The sequence below is a fragment of the Heliconius melpomene genome, chromosome 5, assembly GCF_056956725.1.
Source record: "Heliconius melpomene rosina isolate 202511_hmr_F chromosome 5, ASM5695672v1, whole genome shotgun sequence".
In the NCBI taxonomy this organism is placed as follows: domain Eukaryota; kingdom Metazoa; phylum Arthropoda; class Insecta; order Lepidoptera; family Nymphalidae; genus Heliconius; species Heliconius melpomene.
The window spans coordinates 599,079-621,233 of NC_140393.1; the positions used below are offsets into that span (position 1 = coordinate 599,079).

Sequence of the window (22,155 nt, forward strand, 5' to 3'; positions counted from 1 at the left end):
GGAAGAAGGGATAGAACCCACCACCCACCATTGCCTTTACAGTCAGACGACATGCCGCTGCGTCACGACTACTTGGCGGCAGCTTGTGTTCATATATGTTTTTTTTTAGCTTCTCGCTGTATCTCGCATACAGCAGGGTAGGCAGAGGCAATCTGGGAACATAATGTTTAGACTCTCCGTTTCCCACTAAGATACTTCCGTTCCCCTCGACGTCACATTCTGTTACGTTTACAGTCACACTCATTAGAAAACATCAAAAAATTATAATTGGTTCATTTAAATATTTTATGTTCAAACTTTAGTTCAAAGTTAAAATTATAAAACAACCAAAGCACTCGAACAGCCTAACTCCATATTATTTTTAAAACGGAAAACCATCAATCATAGTCGAAAACAAGATTCGAGGAACACTTAAAATTAATTCATAACTAAGAATGTCTATAAAGATAATGAACGTAAATAAAAAAGAGTGTTTTAGCGGAAATGACATAATAATTTGAAATTTACTAATTAATAGAAAGATCGAGGCCAGTCGTCGAGCGTGTGGCTATAAACGCAACAGGTTGCGGGTTCGATTTCCACTCGACTTGAATCAAATCAAATATATTTTAAGATTTTCTTTTACCCGAGATGATAACGACGCAAAGCGCAGCGTTGAGTTCCGCCACTCATCTCGTCAGTGTCTTAATATTAGGTTCCCAGGTTCCCACTGCCTACCGCGGTAAATCTAAGCTTTAAACAATAATAGTAAGTAAAATAGTCTTAAAGCTTTTTTTTACTTCTCAATTAATCTAAACACTTTACAAGGTGCGTAAGCGCATGTCGTTACATTATTACGACAAGGTTCTAATTACTCATGATGTATTATATCAATGTCCGTTATTTGATATTAAACTTCCATGTATATTGTATATATGCTTACATTTGATAGTCTTGTTCCGGTTTTACTATGTTTTTTTTTGTATTGGGGTTAATATAATAGTTAACTGGAGTATAAATATTTAATAAAGCATTATAAATATGTTTTTCTCTCTGTCCTTTTAATGCCCAATCTCCAGAACAGCAGAACTGATTTTATGATATTTTCACTAACCGATACAGGGGATAAAGTAGCCTATGTGTTGCTCAATACAACACTTAGGCTTTTATCCCGGAATTCCGGATAGGGATTAATGGGGGAAAAACTGCTATTTGCAGTGCGCGCGTAAGACATGAAATAATTAAACATTTTTTTATTAAATACGATAATATCTGAAAACAAAATGAAATAAAGTTACAAAAAATAAAAATTACGATTTATTAAATGTATAAGAATAATGTAGACAACCATACGGAAATAACCAACCAATTTATCCTAAATAAAATAACAGAGGCCCCTGCAGGGCTATGTCCGCATTTTTTTTATTTAATACCTACTATTAGTATATAGCATTACTCAATACACATGTATGTATGTAAGTCTTGGAACCTGAATTATTTATTAATAGGCACATATAGGATAAGCTTATCCTAATATTTGAAGGATACGATATGAAGCTAAAAAATATATATTTCCAATTAAGAAGCATATATCGATACTAATTCTATAATTTTTAATTTCTAATATATTTTTTGTCGAACCAATACTCGTTATCTACAGCACGGTAGGTACAACTGGGCACAAGCCAACTTTCTAACTAATAATGTTACTTTCGATTTGCTGAATTGTTTATGATGGAAGAAACGATACAAATTACTTATAAATAAATCATTGATCTAGCTTTCTTTATCTTTGAACACGTTTTGAAAAAAAAATATTTATTTTATTTACTGTATAGTATAAACACAACATGTCTTTGTTATGACAAATGTATATAAAAACCGATCAAGTGCGAGTCGAACTTGCCCACCTAGGGTTACGTACCAATTTCAGGATTGTAGGTAGACTCAAAATAGAGAGAACCAAGTATTAAAACACTCTATTCCACTTATTAAGAACCATTTCCAATTTGGCAGTGGACCCCAACGCCACGTTTTAATAACCATACCCACCAGTTTTAATAACCATATCTTCTTGGGAACTGAAACCACTACCCTTGCGTGTACTAACTTCTAAATACCATCATTACAGCTATAAAATAATTCAAAGGGACGTTAAAGTTACTTGCGATAATTTAAATCATATTTACACCCGGAACAGAGTTGGCAAGCATCAAGTTAACAATAAAATGCAAAATTTACTTCACAATTTCACATTTAATATTGTTAAAACTAATAACCTTCGTTAATTATAAAAAGTTATTGGTGCATAAATATAATATATTGCAAGTGCTTCGAACAAAAGTTCTCGTTTATTTCTAAAAGCTGTAAAACGAACTTTTAGTGCTCATTCATTTTAGTATACACTTTTTTAAGATTCGTGTTGCGTTTGTTTTAAAACTAGGTTCCCAGGTCCCTCTGCTTACTCTGCTATATTCGGGATATAGCGTGAAGCTACCCACTTTCACGCTATTCCCACATATAGCAGCGTAGGCAGAGGGAATCTAGTGTTAGGATGCTTCGTTTATCACTTTTTGCCCCATTTTTGAAATATTGCGTGCTAAGTGGCGAAATTGAACCCCGCACTTTTAGTGTATGGAAATAAAATAATTAGTTCCCAAGATTCGATCGAAAAAAATCCCGTAAATCCCCACATTCTGGATACCCTCATTTATTACATAGATAGATAGATACAACGACGATAAATAAAAAAAATCTGTAACAAGATTGGAACTGGTCCGCGTTACTGAACTAGTTTTTTAATGATCTCCGTCCCCCCGATATGGTGGTATGGTGGCACCGCGTCCAGATGACAGATAAGATGGCAGATAGAATAAATATATACAATGTTTAACGCGGAAAACAATTATTTAGTTCATTTTTATTGTTTCGAGGCAAAGGTCTTAAAAATTGGACAATTCGTTCATTAAGTCCTAACCCTATCCTGCTACATGCGGGATACGGCGTGAAACTAAAAAAACATATTAACCTCATACCTATACGCAATAAATCAGACATTAAATACGCCCATATGATATACAACTTGTGTCAATAATTATTTCGTTACGATACTTCGTATAATAACCATGCAAATACCGTTAATAATATCTTTACTTCTACCTCGTTGTACAGTGGAGAGCTATTGCCCAATTTTTTTATAATCATAATATTATTATGATTATAGTGAATTCTTTTGGAGAATTTTTATGATTATGATTTCTAATTGAAAATCGGATGTAAAACCAGGTAGTCAATAATCATGTTGAATTATAGATCTAGTTTTAGTAAGCATGAAATAAAATTGCTTAGAAATAACATAATGATACAGTTATTGATCTATATTTTTTAAATTGGTTAGCTTGTGCGAGTTGGCTGCAGATTGTTAAGTCACAAATTTCAATATCGGCAACGAGGAAAGTCAACTAAAGTTCTTTTTCTAACTTTTACTTTAAAAAAACTTAATACTACTAACTTCTTGACTTCAAATTAGTAATGCATTCCCCCGAATCACATTCGAACCTATAAACGTCAAGTTTCCATTTACACGCTGTGCAGCTGCGCTCCTGCCAAGTTTCAATTGTGTCAAGGTAAATGTTATATAAATCAATTTCAACACTCTTCGCATCTACATTATAAAAAAAATACCAAATGCGAGTCGGACTTACCCATCGATGGTTCCGTTCCAATTTCGTGATTGTAGGTCAACAGAGTGTAACTACTAATTACAAACTTAAGGGGGTACACGACTTTCTATGAAATGAATAACCAATATAGGTTTCTAATGTTTTTTTCTCTATTTCCCTATTTGTACTTTAAGTTATTTCTTGTCAAATTTACTTCACATTTTAGGTTTTAATTACGTGGACAATTTTTGGCATTGTTTTTCTTTTGATTGTGTTAGCTTAGAATCTTAATTTTTCTATATTTAAAAGTACTGGATATTTATTAATAATTTCAGTTCCAGTAATTAAAATTTCTAAATAATTTCACCTTCACACGGTCTCGAAAAAATGACTTCAACAGACAGGTTCTTTTAAGGTACGGTACCCTAATAACTATATAATTCTTAATATTATGCATATTTCCGTGGACCCAATTATCACATATATGTGCATATAGGATAGATTAAGCAATACATTTGTACGTATGTCAATCACAGGTTGATGGACGTCCAATCGAGCTTTTCCGTGCTTCGAAGCTATTAAGTAGCCGATACCAGTTGTTGGTTTAGGTTTACGGTAGGTATTTACAAGTCAGTTTTCTGTATAATTTCAATAACTGGTCTTATTACAAGTACCTAGTATTGAAGCGTTTAAAGCAGTGAGGCCAGCTGTGGCGCAGGGGCACAAAGTGTGACTGTAAAAACGACTAGTTGTGAATTCAATCCCCACTCGAGGGAATGAAATATTTATTTAAATTTCCATTATATACATTTCTATTTCTTCGTTCCTGTGGCGAGGTAAAGCGCGGCGTTGAATTCCGCAACTCTATACCTCTAGAATTCAGCGGGAAGTGGGGAACGTAGTGTCTTATAACTAGGTTCCCCCTGCCTACCCTGCTGTGTGTGGGATATAGCGTGTATTTTTTTTATTATTTTTATTTTCCTTACTATAATAGACTAAGTAAGGTAAAGAACTCTAAATGTCTCTGCTATGCGGTATACGGCATTAAGACATAAAAAACAAAAGTAGCACAGAATGCATTATATATTTATCTAAAGTTTCAAAATAATTATTTATTATTTTTAAGGCCTGCCTTACTTAGCAAAAACAGGATTCGAAGTCAGCAAAGAGCGCCGACTCCAGTCCATGAGAATTTCAATTATTTTTTTATTCAATAAATATCCAATTTGTAAGTCTCTATATTAAATTAACACTGTCTTGTTTATGAATTAATCTTTGTAAAGTAATATTTAGGTTTGCTGTCCATATAAGTATAAAGCTATATTCTATGTAATGGATATGAAATGCTCCTGACAGTTTTTTTTGGGGCTTCCATATGGCGGGGTAGGCAGAGGGATCCTAGTAAATGATTTGTTCGTCCGAGTGGGAATCGAACCCGCAATCGCCAAGTATAGTGTCGACGCTGTGCCACTGTGGCGTTTGTTTCCACCACTCAACACGAACTTTTTCGAAAACGGTGCTCTCCGTGGGTAAAGGAGTATCTTAACACCGGATTTCTGCATGCGCTGCCATCGGTAATAAGATATGAGGCTGCCAAAACATTTATCAGTATTTGGAAAACCAAATCTCTGCCGAATTCCTTAATTATAGCGGATTTTTTCAAAAGTCTCAAAGTCTTATTATAAACTTAGAAAAGAAAAGTATTTATTAAAAAAATGTATAACAAACTCCCTATGTTAAAGTTTTTATACATTTTCTAAAAAAAATATTACAAAAAGTCACTACCAAGTCAAGTCAAGATTTGTTTTTTTAAAGCAGCTTCTGTTGATACATGTATTCGTGTCCGTGGATTAACAGCTTTTAAATGAACTCCTAACATAAGTGTTAAAACGGAAATCGAAAGTAATTTTATGGCTTTATTACCGACGCGGGTTCTCTTTAATTTTTATTTATCTGTTACTCGTTTTCTCCTAAATAAGTGTCGAAATATGATCTGACAAGTTTATGTCATAATTTATTAATTTATTGTGTAATAGAGTTCTTCGATTTTTACAATTATTTGATACATACAAAAGGTAAGGTAAGGTAGGTAGGTGTTAAGCGAAATAGATTAATTTTCCAATTTATTGACAAATTCAATAATATAGGCAGGTCCACGTCCAGGTATGTTAAGTGGAGGATCTCAAAATAATACTTCGTATTGTTACCAGAACAAAGAATTCAAAATAACTCATACTTCAGAATGGGAATCGAACCCACAACCATCGTTCTATACAGTATATGGCCTCTTTTTTCACTTTCTACATTACAATTAGGAAATATAGAATTATATTTAATTAATAAAAGGAACCTTTACAAACGAAGTTGTGAACTCGTTTCAATCGACATACCTACAATCATTAAGATCTGTGATAAAAAAAATAATAAAAAAAAACCAAGCACGTTGCAAAGAGCGAAACTAATTTGAACTGGGAACCCTTTTGTTTTTGCGTAATGAGATAAACATGGATTGTACATTACGACAGACATTCTTGGTTTTTATTTTATTTATTTAACACTAGCGATGTGTCGGCGACAAGTTTTTTTTTTAAATAAAGATATGATCGAAGCCCTCGTAGCGCAGCGAGACAAAAACTGACTATAAACGCGACGGTCGTGGGTTAGATTCCCATATGGGGAAATTAATTATAATCAGAAATCACAACGTACTGTTTGTTTGTAAACAGAATAAAGACTACTTTTAGGAGAATTCTAGTGTTAAGACACTCCGTTAATAGAGAACAAGTTTAAATGTGGCTATGCTAAATAATTTCTATTTAATAGTTGTATAGAGCAAAATTCATTATAGCTTTTTTACATAAAAATGAAAGATAACTTTAAAAATGTCAAATAAGGATAGCTTTCCGTTGCATTTTACGCTGTCCTACAAAGCAGAAAATAAAAACATAACTGGTTGTACGCAGATAAAATAGGTGCTTGCAGGAATAGATTAAGATAAAATTTTATTACTTTTGCGACTTGCTCTTGTTTTTAATTGTATACGAGCGTACCCTACATAACTACTAGCAATATCTTTTTAATTTACTTGAGTGCAATTTTGTTATTTGTTTATTTATATATTTACTTATATCAAGTGTAAGTATAAACACGACGGTTGTGAGTTCGATTCCCACTCGAAGGAATGAAATATTTAGTATTTTAATTTCCTTGCTCTGGTAATGAGGGTAAGCTCAGTCTTATATGGAGTTGATTAATGGAGTGTATTAACAGTAGGTTCACAGATTCCCTCTGCCTATTCAAAGATATAAATATTCATAAACAGAGTTTGGAGCTAAGTTTCGCTTCCAATCGTCCCTGAGCAAAGAGAAGAGAATATAATAAATTTCTAAAAACAGATCAAAAAATTAAATTCAATTTCACGCTGTATCCCGCACACAGCAGGATAGGCAGAGGGAACCTAGTGTTAAGACACCCCGTTCCCTACTTTCTGCCGAATTCTGGAGGCATTGCGTGTTGAGTGGCAGAACTCAACGCCACGCTTTGCCTCGACACTAGAGTGAAGAAATGTAAATATAAACGAAAATAAATATTTCACTTCCTCGAGTGGGGATCGAACCCACAACCGATGCGTTACAGTCACACCTTCGTGCCACTGCGCCACGACGGCCCCATGAATGAATTTCTAGATATGCATTATTTTTTTTAACTACAGCTACAGGAAAACTAGAGAACCTCCTCCATTTTTACGTCGGCTAAAAATATAAAGACCAACATGAACAGAGTTTATTGCTAAATTGTAAATACAATAATAAAAAACTAACAGTTACACAATCTATTACATAATAAAATATGTATTTGTCTAATTAGTTGCGCAAGCGCACCACAACAAGGAAATGATTTATTACCGTGTTATATTAGTTTGTTGATACTTTCACATATCTATCTGTAAACTTGATGATTGATGTGGAAAGATATTGTTATTTATCTTTTCTTTGGTGTATATTTGTTTTTATTAAAATTTGATATAAACTTTACATTCGGTCTCTACAGACCAAAAGTCTTTACAGAAAGTCTTCTCAAACTTTTTATAAGTATTATTTTTTATTTTACTTAATTTTCATGTTCATCTATCGGATGTAGATGTAGAGATTGTTTGGCGGAACGGACTTATCTCCAAAACTACTGATCCGAATTGGAAAATTATTTTTGTGTTAAATAATCCTTAAATTATTTAAATTTAAATTATTTATTTTTCTTAAATAATTTATCGAAAAAGGATTTGGTCTATAATTAAATTACGTTAAACTATCGGTATAAGCATGGCGGAACGTGACGCCTCCTTTTATGTAAACCAGCCTGTTTATATATTTATACAAATTTCTAAAACTCCCACAACGAGGATTTAAATTCACAAGTGTAGTACACAATCAAATTAGTTGCAACTGCCCTACGGCGACCGGCTCTTTCGCCATACAGTAAATTTAAAATGGCGAAAAGCAGAGAGCGGAGAAAATCACCTGTAAGTTAAGACTCAGGTTAGGCGAAGTTTCCACCGTTTTTACTAAAAAGCAAAACCATGACGGGTATTTACCCTGGTCCTAGTGACTAGGCACTGCTATCGCACGCCATGCATATGATAAGTATAACGGTATATGATAAGCTCGTACCATTATTATCTTGACAACTTCACTGTAATGTTGCAAATTGCTGTATTCGTTTCATATTATTATTATATTAGATTATTCATATAACAACGCTACTTCCGGCGTTTATCGCTGGTACTGTATTTTACTACTGGGCTGTCTAAATTGACAAGGAGATAGACAAAAGCGATAGATAAGCGATAATATGGCCAATTATTTATCGTAATTTTCGTTAATTTTAAAGTTATTATGTGTTGAACCACGGAATTTAGATCTGTACCTACAATAAATTTTATGGCACCATACCGAAAACCAATTATATTATAAAAGGAACTGAAGAACGAGGCCATTCGTGGCACAGGCAGCTTCAATTTCTATTCAAGGATATTAAATATTTTCGTTTCCTAGCTCTGGTAACTAGGCAAAGCGGGGCGTTGAGTTGAGTTTCCGCCAATTATGAATACTATTAAATATAATCGTTCCCCTGGGTGAGAATCGAACCCACAATCGTGACTTAATGTCAGACGCTGCCCCATTGCGCCACGGAAGCCCCAAATATATTGTATTAACAAAAAATATCACTTAAAACGTACAAAATACAAATATTTAAAGTAATCCTAGCCTTAACTATAAGTTAGTAGTTTTACTAAAAAGGAAAATTGCGGAAGGTTCCCTCCTATAAGCTTTCATAGTCATCAAAGCGTAGTTAGCTAAGTGCAAAATGATTCCACGCACAAATCACATGTGAGATTGTAACGATATAATAATAATAATGTTTGTACGCGTATAAATAAATGATAAGTTACTTGAAAAGGTGCGTTATCTATATGACTGTAAACGCAGGTTATGGGTTCGATTTCCACCTGAGGATATGAAATATTTTATACGCAATGCCTTTAGAATTTGGTTAAAAGTGGGAAACGGGATGTTTTAACATTATGTTCCTTTTGCCTACCTCTGAAACTATATTGAATAAAATTAAAAATCTTTTTGGGTGTAAAGTCATAGTTTTGGGTTCGATTCCCACTCAAGGGAACGATTTTCCGTTCTGGTAGACGAAGAGCGGCGTTGAGTACCGCCACTCAACACGCAATACTTCCAAAATTTGGCGGAAAATAAGAAACTGAAATGCCTTAATAGGAACGGAGTATAGGTTTCTCCGTTCCATCTGCCTGCCCTAACCTGCTATGTGCGGGATACAACGTGAAATAAAAAATAATAATAACAAAACATAATTCTAAAGTCAAAATAATGGTTTTCTATGATGGTGGTCGTGACTTCGACTTTGAATAATAAATAGTTAATTTTTTAAAGTGGTATTCCATACTTAGAAAGTATATAGAAACTTTTTGTTTTTCCAATGTGTAAATATCTATATGTGCAATAAAATATTTGTACCTTAGATAAAAATAAGAATTTCACACGTACCAACCAATAGTACAAGGTTCGAATCCATTAAATGATCTATTTATGTTACCCTGTTTTTGCCTCACGATAACGTTTACGACATTTTGTAACGTTCACTCGGCAATGTGATAATTACGACAGTTGGCAGGTGTCGTTACTGGGTAAGGTATAAAATAGTATTTATTAATGCATTAAGGGTTTAAATCTATATTTAAAATCTACTTTAACATTTTTTTTAAGCACAGAGTAGGGTAGACAGAGGGAACCCGGAATATTAAATATTTAATTTCCTCGAATGGGAACCATACATTTAATACCCTCAATTCATACATTATATAGAAAAATATATTTTACAGAATGGCTGCAGCGCGTTGCAACGAGCGGCGGCGGACGGACACGTGGATGTGGTGCAAGTGTTACTAGAACATGGGGCTGATCCTAACAGGCAGGACCATGTGGTATATATTATTAGTTTTTTTAGTTTCACGCAGTATCCCGCATATAGCAGAGTAGGGAGAGTGAGAGGGAACTTAGTGTTAAGAACTCCGTTTCTCCGCACCGCTCTAATCATCATAGACGAGTGTTGAGTAGCGGAAATCAACACTACGCTTTTTATACTTATCAGGTCAAAGAAATCAAAATAAATGATTCCATCGAATGGGAATCGAACCCACTACTGTGCAACGACGACCTCTCAAGGTTATAAATGTAACTTAATCGTAAATAGAAATAATTTTTCTAATTTCAGCATGGTAACACAGCAGCTCACGAAGCAGCGTGGAAGGGCTACTCCCGCTGCGTGGCGCTCCTCGCACGCGCCGCGGACACCCGCATCCGCAACGCCGCCGGCTTCGCGCCCCTACATCTTGCCACGCAGAATGGCCATAACCAGTCTGCGAGAGAGATTTTACTAGCTGGTGCTTGCCCGGATTTGCAGAATAATGTGAGTGAATGACAAATTTATGTATAATTTAAGTAGGATGTAAAGTGGAAAAAAGATAATAAGTACGGATGTTCCAATTTGATTTTTTTTTTTTTCATATAATTTCATATTATTATCATGAAATATATACACATTCTAAAATTTTATTGTAAAATTTCAGTATGGCGACACGTCCCTTCATACTGCAGCACGCTACGGCCACGCCGGCGTCACACGAATACTCATCTCCGCACAGTGTCGGGTTTCCGAACAGAATAAGAATGGTGATACAGCTTTACATATTGCTGCAGCCATGGGAAGAAGAAAACTAACACGCATTTTACTAGAGGCAGGCTGCGATAAGTCACTACGGAACCACCAAGGAGAAACTGCAAGGGATATAGCTACTAGGAAAGGTCTAGAAGAAATCATCAATATTCTAAACACCCCAGTAGCAAAACAAGCGAAAAAGAAAGATAGGCATAGAGATAAAAGCAGAGAACGCGCCGTTGATGAACCGGATGACGCTAAAAAAAGAGATAAGAGCAAAGATAAGAAAAAGAGAAGTGTGCATTTTGAAAATCCTGCACAAGTACAGTGGTCGCCTTACGGATGTCACTATTATCCAGATCCTAAATATTTCCCCAAGCCCAAGCTGAGCTCGCTACCCACCGAACCTTTGAAGAAAGGCGAACAATACTATTTGGATTTAGCGGGAAATATTAAAAAGGGTCCAATTGGTGCCGGTTATACTTGCTACTGTGCACCATTCTTTAAACACATGGAAGAAAAGTTGAATGAAGATAAAAAAGATTTAAAACGCCATATAGATAAAGCACATGAGAGAATAGATCAGAAAGTAACTGATTTAGAAATGAAGACTCAAGGACAAATATCGGAATTGACAAGGTTTGTGGCTGCTGAAAGAGCGTTGTGTAAAGAGAGACATCAGCACTTAGAGCAGTGGTTAACAAGAGGTATCATGTACCGAGCTTCGGAAAGAGTTAAGAAATTGGATTTTAGTCCCAAAGGCTCGTTAGATATCCCACCAATAAAAAGAACCAGAAGCTTAGAACTGTTAGATGCCAAAAACGAGGACTGGAATGATGTAAATAGAATTATCAAGGGTTTAAACGACAATGTGGAACAATGTGAAAATATTGCCAAAGACCTCGACTACAAATCAACATCGAAGAGTTCTGAAGGATTGAACGCTAGAACACCACCAAGTCCAAGAAGAAAACATTTGATGAAAAATTCTAAAAGTAGTGACCAATTAGATGCAGGACCTAGCAGATGTTCGAGATCACCTCACAATCTTACATCTTACGCGAGTAGTCAAGATTCCTCACACAACGTCACCGCCGAAATCCACGTAAAAGCAAATAAAGTGTCAGTTTCTCAATCACCCGTATCTGATAGTGCTTATAATGAAAGATTTATGACATCTCGTCGACAATCTATGATTTCACCAAGTAGCAGCAACAGGCTAACTGACTTTAGCACTAACAATGCTGAAGGTAACATCAAATCCATTAACCAACAAGAGCAACAAAACGAAGCGATGTGGAAAAGCCAAGTGTTACAAAGAACTGCCGATGACATCCGGAAACGTATTAATGAAAAAGATTTGCCCGAGGGTCTCACAAGAACTTCAAAATTAGATATTTCTCAAGATGGCTACATCAAATTCTTAAAGCAATCCGAATATAGAGAAGAAAATATTGAACGTGAACCAAGAAAAACTGTACAAGAGTTAGTTGCTCAAGTAGAGCACCAGCAACGTTGTACTTCACCAGAACTACAACAAAGGATACCACTGCCAAGAAAATTTATCGAAAAAGAACCACCATTGCCAATTCAACCTAACCCAGTATTAAAAATGCCACAGCAGCCAATGAGGCCGGCACCCATTCTGAAAGAAAAACCACTGAAAGCAAAACGTTTCAGTATTCATAATCTTATACCATTCCCAACGAGAAAGACTTTTCAAAATCCGCCTAAAGAAAACGGAAATAATTCCGAAAGCAGCGACGACGAGGACAATCCTATTAGGCAGACAAACCAACCTGGTCCAATGAGGAATACAAATTTGCTCCAAACGCTGCCGCTGCCCAATTACGAGATAATCTCCACCAAATCTCAGTCACCAGCACCACAAGTGCAAAGCCAAAACTATCCACACGAAGTGCGAATGATACCAAAAGACGCTTATTTTCACGACATACCGAACCGACCGCACCAAATGCCTTATAGGGAAGTGGAAAACAATGGATATCCTCCATATTGTAAAAACCAGTACGATTATGAAGGCACAGTCCCAAACCAAGTTCAGGGCAGAAACAGAAACCCAATATTCCATCATCAGACAGGCGTATTTAGTGCAATGATGCAAGATCATATCCGTCGAGAAATCGAAAGAATACCCCATTGCTATAGCGACCATCTCGACCAGAACACTGAAGTTGAAATTTCCAATCAAAATGAACACTTTCGTGGCGGTTACTACGATAACCGTCCGCCAATGTATCCATTTAGAGGAAACCCTGTCTTAAGGAAACCAGCTCCGCAACCCGACCATAATCTTTTACATAGTCGGTTACAATCTTTAGCAATAAATACTCATTTAGGGGAGACTCAAAGCCAAACGGATAGGGAGTCGCATAATGATTCAGGATATAGCACGAAAGTGTATGGAAGTTCCCAAGGACCCTCACCGAGCTTGTCCGGACACGTTGATGATAATATTTCGGGTCAAAGAATAAGTGTTCTGCCTAATAAGGATATAGGTCCAATGGGTGCTTCGAGCTTAGTGTAAAATCTAAATGAGACATGAAATTAAGTAATCTACTGTCGCTTGAAAATACAATAAACTATTAATTTGAGAACTATTTCTTAATTTTAGACTTTTAATATATTTTTTAAAATGCACGAGCACTTTAAGTAGATTAAAAATCTAAAAACTATCTAGAAATATATTTTCTACTGATTAATATTATTGTTACTTTATCCTTTTTAATTTTTTAACTAAAGTACAAACTTGTATTAGAAATGAGATGCCATGTCACAAATAATAATAAGTTTTAATATATTAATAAATATAATAAGTAATTAGGATTAGGCTGAATACATTTTTGTATAAAACATTACTTTTTTAAAATGTAAATTGTTTGTTTGTCTATGAAATGTCATTGTAACATAAATTAAAAAATGTTTTGAATTTGTTTTCAATTATATTTATTGTATTTTGTGTATGTTTTGTAATGATTTTAATAAACGCACTTTAAAAGTGACACTTTCATGTTTGTTTTAATTATAAATTAAGAAAGAGGGATGTTAAACAACAACAAAAGAAAATCTTAGACATTTTTTATTTTATAATTTATTATAATGTTATATACTAGCTTAAGACATAATTAACATTTAATTAAATACAGTATCCCGATTCAAAAACAAAAAAATAGCAGTCAATAATAGGTAGTGATTGTAAAAGCGAAAGGTTTTGGGTCAACAGTAAGTGTTGAAATGGGAACGGACTGTCTTATCTCTAGGTTCCCTCTGCCTACCCTGGTAAAAAAATATTAACAAATTAAAGTGAAGATTTCCCCACATATAGCAGATTCGAGACGACTTGTAGCTTCGATTTGTACTCAATGTAAACTTATATATCCATTACCTTAATTTTGCCGTATGTTAAACAGCGCGAACCGTTGCTAGGGTGTTTTTTATGGTAACATTTTCAACATACCCCTTTCCGCCCAACCAAAATCCTTATAAAACTCCCTGAGACTAGTAAAAGAAACCGCATTTCCATACAAAACAGAACTTTTAGCATTGACAATTCTAACACTAACATAATCACCCGGCTTCACTTGTCTTTTCTCACCATTGAAATCGATTTCCCGTTCATTAAATAAAACTTTAATATAAAATTCATTTCTGCCCAATATTTGATTTGTTTTTTCAATAACACTCTCGACTAGAACTAAATGTAATTTGCCCATTTCTTTATCATTCAGTTGTTGACATTTTTCTCTGTATAGTTGTATGAGACGAGAGTGTCTTTCTTTTTTTATTTGTTCTGGAACGTCGTCCTTGTAGCGACGGTGTGCTGTTGTTTTCTGTAAAGAAATATTATATAGTTTATTTTGACTTTCACGACTTTTCTAAGCCTTAAATAAGTAGGGTAAACAAATAGAAACAAGTATTAAGACACTCCTTTCTACTAATATCGCCTGATAAATAAAATAAATAAATTTATAATCATTGCCCTGAGTGAAAGTTATAATCCTATTGCGCCACACTTATTTCAAATTCACAGTCTATATCTGAAAATCTAGCCTGAGAGTTCATATTCTAAAATATAGAAACAATTAGTTCAGGTACAAAATACTAATTAACAATTATCAATAAGGCCACTTGTGGTGCATGGGCACAAGCATGGACTGTAAACGCGACAGATTGTTGGTTCAATTCCCACTTGAGAAAATTAAATATTTTCATTTCTTCGCTCTGGTAACGTAAAAAAATCAAATGCAATTAAACTATCACTCACCTCTCTCATACTATAAGGGAATATAAAAGCCACGTTGTATTCAACTAATTCCATCAAAGACATGGTTTCTTCAAATTCTTCGTCAGTTTCTCCGCAAAAACCACAAATAATATCCGTGGAAAGACCAACTAAAACAAACACTATAATAAATATAAACATAAAACAATTATAAACATAAAATGGTTTAAAAGCAATGATTATAGTCACAATTAAATTGTATCTCTAGTCACAATTAAATTGTATCTCTAACATTGTATCGGTCAGTGGAATGTAGGGGTTCTATCAGAAACTTACTTTTATTTATATTGAATAATAAAAGAAAAACATTTTCATTGCAACAATTTCATAAACATGTCAAGATTCCAAGATTTTAATGATGCTATAAAAAAGAGGTTTTTTTTTTGGAAGTACCTATTAGGTGCTGTGTTAAGAAACCTTTACTAACGTTATAATAAGATACCAACGGAAAATAAAATGCAAAGCGACCCACATGGCGCTGCCAATTCTGTTTTAACACATTTAGTGGCTTGACGAAACATTTTGTTAATTTCCTTTTTAAAAGTCTGCTAATAAATTAACAGATATATTGAATCAAGCGATTGCAGCACAACTAGATTCAAAATTATGCAGATTCTTCCTTTACTGTTGATTATGTAAGCACACAAACATAAATTTATAATTTCTATGGCACTGACACGTATCGGCGACAGTATCTGGTCCCACTACCCACCTCCCGGAACTAAACGCCGCACGCGCCGCACCAACTCCAAGTAGGCCTCTCTGGAGTGTCCGCGGCGCATGCGCTCCAACACCGTGCTGGACCCGCTCTGCGCTGGTAAGTGAAGCAACTTGCATATGTTGGGCCTCTCCGATACTAATTGTAATACCTGTGAATGATATTCAAATAGAAATTTAAAGTTATATTTTAAAACTTAAGAGTTTGGTTGAATGCTCTTATCTTACGAGCTACTTGTGCGTGTTCTTAAGTGAAGCAACTTTTTATAAGTTTGAACCCTCTGACACTAATTGCAATACCAGTGAGTAATATTAGAATAGAAATCTGATTTTTTTTTCAGATGTGACTCGCACATATGGAGTAGGCAGAGGGAACCTAATATAACCGACAATCTTTCGTATTACAATAACGTAGAAAATAAACACACTAATAACGCTGTTCTTTGTAGTACTTAAAAAAAAATACTATACTACTAATAAAGTCGTGGCGCAGGGGCACGAAGCGTGACTGTAAACGCGACTGGTTGTGGGTTCAATCCCCTCGAGAAAATGAAATATTTATTTAAATTTATTTTTTCTTCACTCTGGTGTCGAGGCAGAGCGCGGCGTTGCGTTGCGCCACTAACACAGATTGCCTCCAGAAACCGGCGGAAAGTGGAGTATAGAGTGAGTGAGTGAGTGGAGGATACAGCTGAAGCTTATTTGATAAATTTTTATAAAGTACCAAAAAGAAAATTAAATTAAAAAAGTAGATTAGTAAAAAAAGTTATAAATAATTACCTCATCTGGAAAATCCTTTGGATGTGCAGCGGTGAATCTTATTCTCATTTCGGAATCTACTGAGGACACCTTGTCTAACAGATCAGCAAACCTTAGACCACCTTTTTTAGTCTTATAAACTGTTTTAAAACCTGTAATTGATTTAATAAAAAAAACAACATCATTTTCTATTATTACAAATTATTTAGAAAAAAACAAAACTGCTTAAACATAGATGAGTAGTATTACATGCAAAGAGATAAAAAAAAATCATTCCCTCAAATGGGATTCAAACTGACAACCATTCTGTTTACAAACAGAAGATGTCCCACCGCAACATGATGACTGTATAAATTTAATATTTATTCTCTAATATTCTTTAGTCAGCGGAAATTAGTAGCAATGCATACTTCATGACTAAACTGTAAATATTTCTAATTAAGACACTAGAAGAAATGAAAAAAAAGTTCTCTTATTAGAATCTAAGCACACACCCATTAAATAAAATCTACACAGAAACATACCTTCTGACATATGAGTGTCAAATTTCTCTGTCCTTTCACTGACATCTCTATAACTATTCACATTCTGGCCCAACAAGGTGACCTCTTTCACTCCATTCTCAGAGAGATGCCTTACCTCATCCACTATCGAGGATATTGGACGAGATCTCTCTTTGCCTCTAGTGAAAGGCACTATACAATATGTACACATGTTGTCACAGCCTCGCATTATTGAACTATAGGGGTAAATAACTATGCAATAGTATATAAAATTATTGAAAATACTAAGCTCTAGCAGGGTATGTAGAGGGAACCTAGTTTAGGACACTCCATTCTGTAGCCAAGATTGCGTGTTGAGCTGAGGAACTCAATCCCCCCCTTTGTCTTCTTACCAGAATGATAAAATGGAAACATTATATAATCTACCAAGTGGAAATCAAATCCACAGCAGTCCCTTTAACACTTAGATACTTTTTTATTGTTTTTTTGACTAGAACCTTAAGACACTCCATTCTTCTGCAAAATGAACAACTATGACAATGCAATTTCATGTTATATGATAAAATTAAAAAATAAAATCGCATTTTTTTGTTTAATTTAGAATTCTTGAGACAGGGAAAGAGAGGGTTGGCAAATCAGAATATAGGAACATGAAATCAGAAATCATGCAGAACTTACCTGGAGGTGCACTGTAGGTAATAATAAGACTAGGTGGAAAGAGCTGGGAGAGACCTATGTCCCAATTTGATAGTGACAAAATATAATGAATCCAAAATTGTTAGATTATCAGAAATAAAGGCTTAAACTGAAATTATTAAATTTGAACAAATTTGTGGTTAAAACTTATTAATGTGGACTTTGAGCCAAGCAATTAATAGTGACACACTGTACTTCTATGTAGCAATGAATAAAAAATTTCGGCCTACTAAACATGGCAGCTTTCTAAATTTGAACTTAGGTGAGTGGATGTAATTGTAAAAATGTATGTATTGTATCTGAAGACTTTCATGATAAAATGTTGGTATAACACATGTGGATGAAATAACTATTGGAACCATTTTAATATTCTTTACTTGCCATTGCTATTTTTATATCTATTGTTAACTCTTTATATTTTGCTAACTTTTCAGTGTATGTTATATTATTATTATAAGCTTCAACTACATATTACTTACATACATACTTACATAAAAGCAGATACAGAATTTTTATTTAATCTAACAGGTACTACATCAGCATAAGTCTCATCCAACGACAGGAGTACATTAACCGCTGTTTGTCCACTCTCTGTCAAAGCTAGGAGCCTTGGTAAATCTCTGTAGCTGTCTGGTCCAGCCACTGGAAGCAATAAATTAAATATGTTAATATGCTTTATTATAAATAAATCAAATTAACTTAAATGAGCTTCATGCTGTATTGCACACACATCAGGGTAGGCAAAGGGAACCTAGTGTTAAGACACTGCGTTCCCCACTTACTGCCGAATTCTGGAGGCATTGCGTATTGAGTGGCAGAATTCAACACCATGCTTTGCCTCGACACCAGAGAAAAAAAATGAAATTATATATTTAAATAAATATCCTCTCATCAAGTGGGGATTGTACCCACAAACAGTCGTTTTTACAGTCACACTTTGTGTCCCTGCACCACGTCTGGCCTTGTTAATTATAGATAAGCTTTTACTTATGACTTGGCCCTGTGACATATTCAATGGAAATAATTAACAGTTGTGTATGAAACACACAAAGACATTCTAAGTGACCATGGATATAAACAATTTATATTGAAATGACAAAACTTGATATAATAAAACCTGTAGCCTTCTTCAACATATAGACAATCAAACACAAAAACTATTTATCAATTCAAATCAGTAGTTCCTAAGACTAAAGTGTTAAACCAAACAATCCCTTCAGCTTTATAATAAGTGTTTTTATTGGTTGTGTTTTCAAATTGAGAACCTTTTTACTTTTTAATTATAAAATTTTTATTCTATATATTTTAAAGATATTAAAATGTGATTTAATAATAATGCTCCAGTTAAACACAAGAAAGTAGTTGGATTTATAGAAAAAAAATTAAGTAACATTTTATTAACATTATTATTAAAACATTTATGGACCAAATTCACTATTTATATATTTTTCTATAATTAAAATATAATATATATTTAAACTACTAACTATAACATATGAGGTATGTACAAACCAACATCAACAGCTCTTTCTTTCTCTATCAATTTCTCTTTTAATCTCTCTGCCATACAACCAAGAATACCAATTTTAACTGGTCTATGTCGATTTTTTGATCCGGCCCGCCGATTCTTAAAGCCTCGTAAATGGTCTAACCTATGCCATATTTTATTTTCAGCGCCTTCTCGAATAGCACAGGTCATTACGAGAAAAATATCAGCTTCTTCTTCTATTTCTGTTTTTTGAAAACCCTCACTTTTCAAAATAGACCATACAATCTCAGTATCACTTAAATTCATTTGGCAACCGTACACATCAAAATAAATTTTTCGTTTATAATCATTTTCGATATTTTCTGATAAATAAGGTATATGAGGCTTATGTGTGATAACTTCGCTAACTCCAGATGATTCCAATATAAAATCTTTAAGTCCTGGGCCTTGTTTTATTTTATTTTTCATAGTACTTAGTGCTACATTAGATTTGCATCGACATTTTTGTGTTGAGAAAAAACGATTCCCAGTTCGCAGGAATAACATATTTACACTATTTTATGGACTAAAATCACTATATTTTATAAACTAGTTTTAAATATAAAAAATTATGAAATCCAACATAACCTTTAAAAATTTATGACAGTGACATATCACATAAATAAAAATGACATTTGTGTGTTTTCCAATTTCCATTCAACGTGACATTGGCGAAGTGATTAGTGCTGAACTGGCACGCTTGGAACGCCATAACTAGAGAATAAAACAACAATAAAAATCAGTATCAGTATCATCAATACGGTACGGTGACTATTGGTGGGCAGAAGGAACCTAGTATTAAGACTGCGTTCCCGACTTTCCACCTAATTATGGAAGCATTGCTTGTTGAGTGGCGGAACTCAACGCCACGTTTTGCCGCGATACCGCGACAGAGCGGAGAAATGAAAATATAAATTGAAATAAATATTTCATTACCTTTAGTGGGGGTAACCGCAACTCACCCATTTGTTCCCCTGCGCCACGATTGGCCTCTCTTTTTGTATGTTAATATTAAATTACTTAAATTTTTCTTGAGGCCTTAGTAGCGTAGGGGGGTTCGAGGACTATTGTGGAATATTTAATATTTTAATTTTTGTAGTACAGTACACTTAAATACACTAGGTAATTAACTAATTATTATAAAAAGAGCGGAGAATGCACTGTCTTTTGCTTAAAATTTACTAAGTAGAACTCTCGAGTCTCATAAGTCATAACTCCTTAAATTTCAAAATGTTGGTAGGTTTTGATAACAAGCAACAACATTACTAAGTGTGATCAAGTTGATATAGTCTGGCAAACATGTTATTGATAATGGGAAGCACGCGCGGCAAATTGCGCAGAAAGCGTATTTTGATGTCTGCACATAGACACCCGCTCACGCCGGACCGATTCCCCGTAAGGGCTCGCGGGGAATCGTTGCGGGGTGTGACCGGGCTACGGTACAGTCGAGTGCAACGCTATCAGTTCATTACTATGAAATATGAATATAATATCATATGATAGCATCATATATACGGAAAGGCGAAAGCATATTTATCTAGTAATATTATAAAAATTAGTAAAAAACACCAAAGCAACATGCAAAATGAAGATATGGTAAATTGAAAAATTAAATAAAAAACTGAATTAATTATAATGAGGCCACATATAAATCTTCTCAATCCAAATTCAATAAACAAAGTAAAATTTAAAAAGTAAATTTAATATATAAAACATGCAAACAAATACAAGATTTTGGCGTTAGGCAATATGCAAAATCAACTTATGGGTAAGTCAAAATTTTTTTTAATAATGGAAATAGAGGTCTTAACAAATAAATTATGTTAATAAATTATATCTCCAAATTAAATCAAAATTTGATTACCGTTTTATTTAAAACGTTAATTAATGCATGCAAGAAAGTAAAAAATAAAAATTGACAAATAATAAAGCAAATAATCAAAACGGTAAAAGGCATTTTTGTTTACAATTAATTATATTCTTGTTTGAACAATATAGTGTGAGCTCGATTGTACCTTTAAAGATGTGTGGGTGCGAATTTCCTGTAAGGACGTAGCGCTCACACTGACGCAAATGGCAAACTATGGCAAAGTGATACCGCACTCTCATTTTTTGTACCTCAAAATTTATTGAAATAATTTACCCAATATTATTTTCTTTTATATAATCTTTAAGAAGTTTAAATATTGCCAGATATTTCTTTATTCATATTGCATAGTTTATAAGCTTGTATTATGCACACTGAATGTTTATGTTGTACATAAGTGTGTATATAGTATATACACATATACGTAAATATCATGTGCCATTAGTTATATAAGCAGAAGCTTAGAATTGATTAATTATTTATTGACTCAAAAATGTTATTATACTTTTCGGGCTAGTCTTGATTTTATTCTTGACAACAATGTATGAAACAGCTGATTATTTTGCGATATTTAGATATCCTCATAAAATTTTCGTTTTGTATAATTTACTACAACATAAACATGATCAGATATTTTAATTATCGTATAATTAGGTTTCAGAAGTGAAATATCAAAAGAAAACTACACAACACTAATGTTGCAAATACAATCTTATTTATTAAAAATCAAAATAACTGTAAACTGAAGTTTAAATAACTAGAAACTTATATAAAACACCATCAACATTCGAAAACACATATAGGTATTTACTCAGTGTTAATTATAGCAGCTCTTTTAACCAATTCACAATATTTATTAATTAAAACATTAAAATTACTTTATAACTTGCTAATAATTA

At 33.9% G+C, this 22,155-nt stretch overlaps 2 protein-coding genes across 4 annotated transcripts in view; one reads left to right on the plus strand and one right to left on the minus strand.

Moving 5' to 3' along the window:
* Positions 1-13,912, plus strand: part of dgo (ankyrin repeat domain containing protein 6 diego) — a 53,657-nt gene extending 39,745 nt beyond the window's left edge. For both annotated transcript variants that reach the window (XM_085186130.1, XM_085186132.1), the window contains exons 3-5: positions 10,048-10,149; positions 10,440-10,634; positions 10,795-13,912. In XM_085186130.1, coding sequence (XP_085042256.1) covers positions 10,048-10,149; positions 10,440-10,634; positions 10,795-13,431 — 2,934 coding nt within the window. In that variant the 3' untranslated portion in view covers positions 13,432-13,912. The remainder of the gene's footprint in view (positions 1-10,047; positions 10,150-10,439; positions 10,635-10,794) is intronic.
* Positions 13,913-13,965: 53 nt separating this feature from the next.
* Positions 13,966-20,027, minus strand: LOC146538760 (mitochondrial tRNA methylthiotransferase CDK5RAP1). 2 transcript variants are annotated; one of them, XM_085186133.1, is made up of 7 exons: positions 19,374-20,027; positions 18,353-18,503; positions 17,187-17,401; positions 16,684-16,814; positions 15,899-16,055; positions 15,169-15,296; positions 13,966-14,734 (listed from the first exon to the last, which is right to left on the minus strand). In XM_085186133.1, exons 1-7 carry the CDS (start codon positions 19,894-19,896, stop codon positions 14,339-14,341), a joined length of 1,701 nt encoding a protein of 566 aa, XP_085042259.1. In that variant the 5' UTR covers positions 19,897-20,027; the 3' UTR covers positions 13,966-14,338. The 2 variants fall into 2 exon arrangements, with proteins under 2 accessions (XP_085042259.1, XP_085042260.1); XM_085186134.1 differs by having other exon boundaries at positions 19,349-19,484.
* Positions 20,028-22,155: the final 2,128 nt, after the last annotated feature.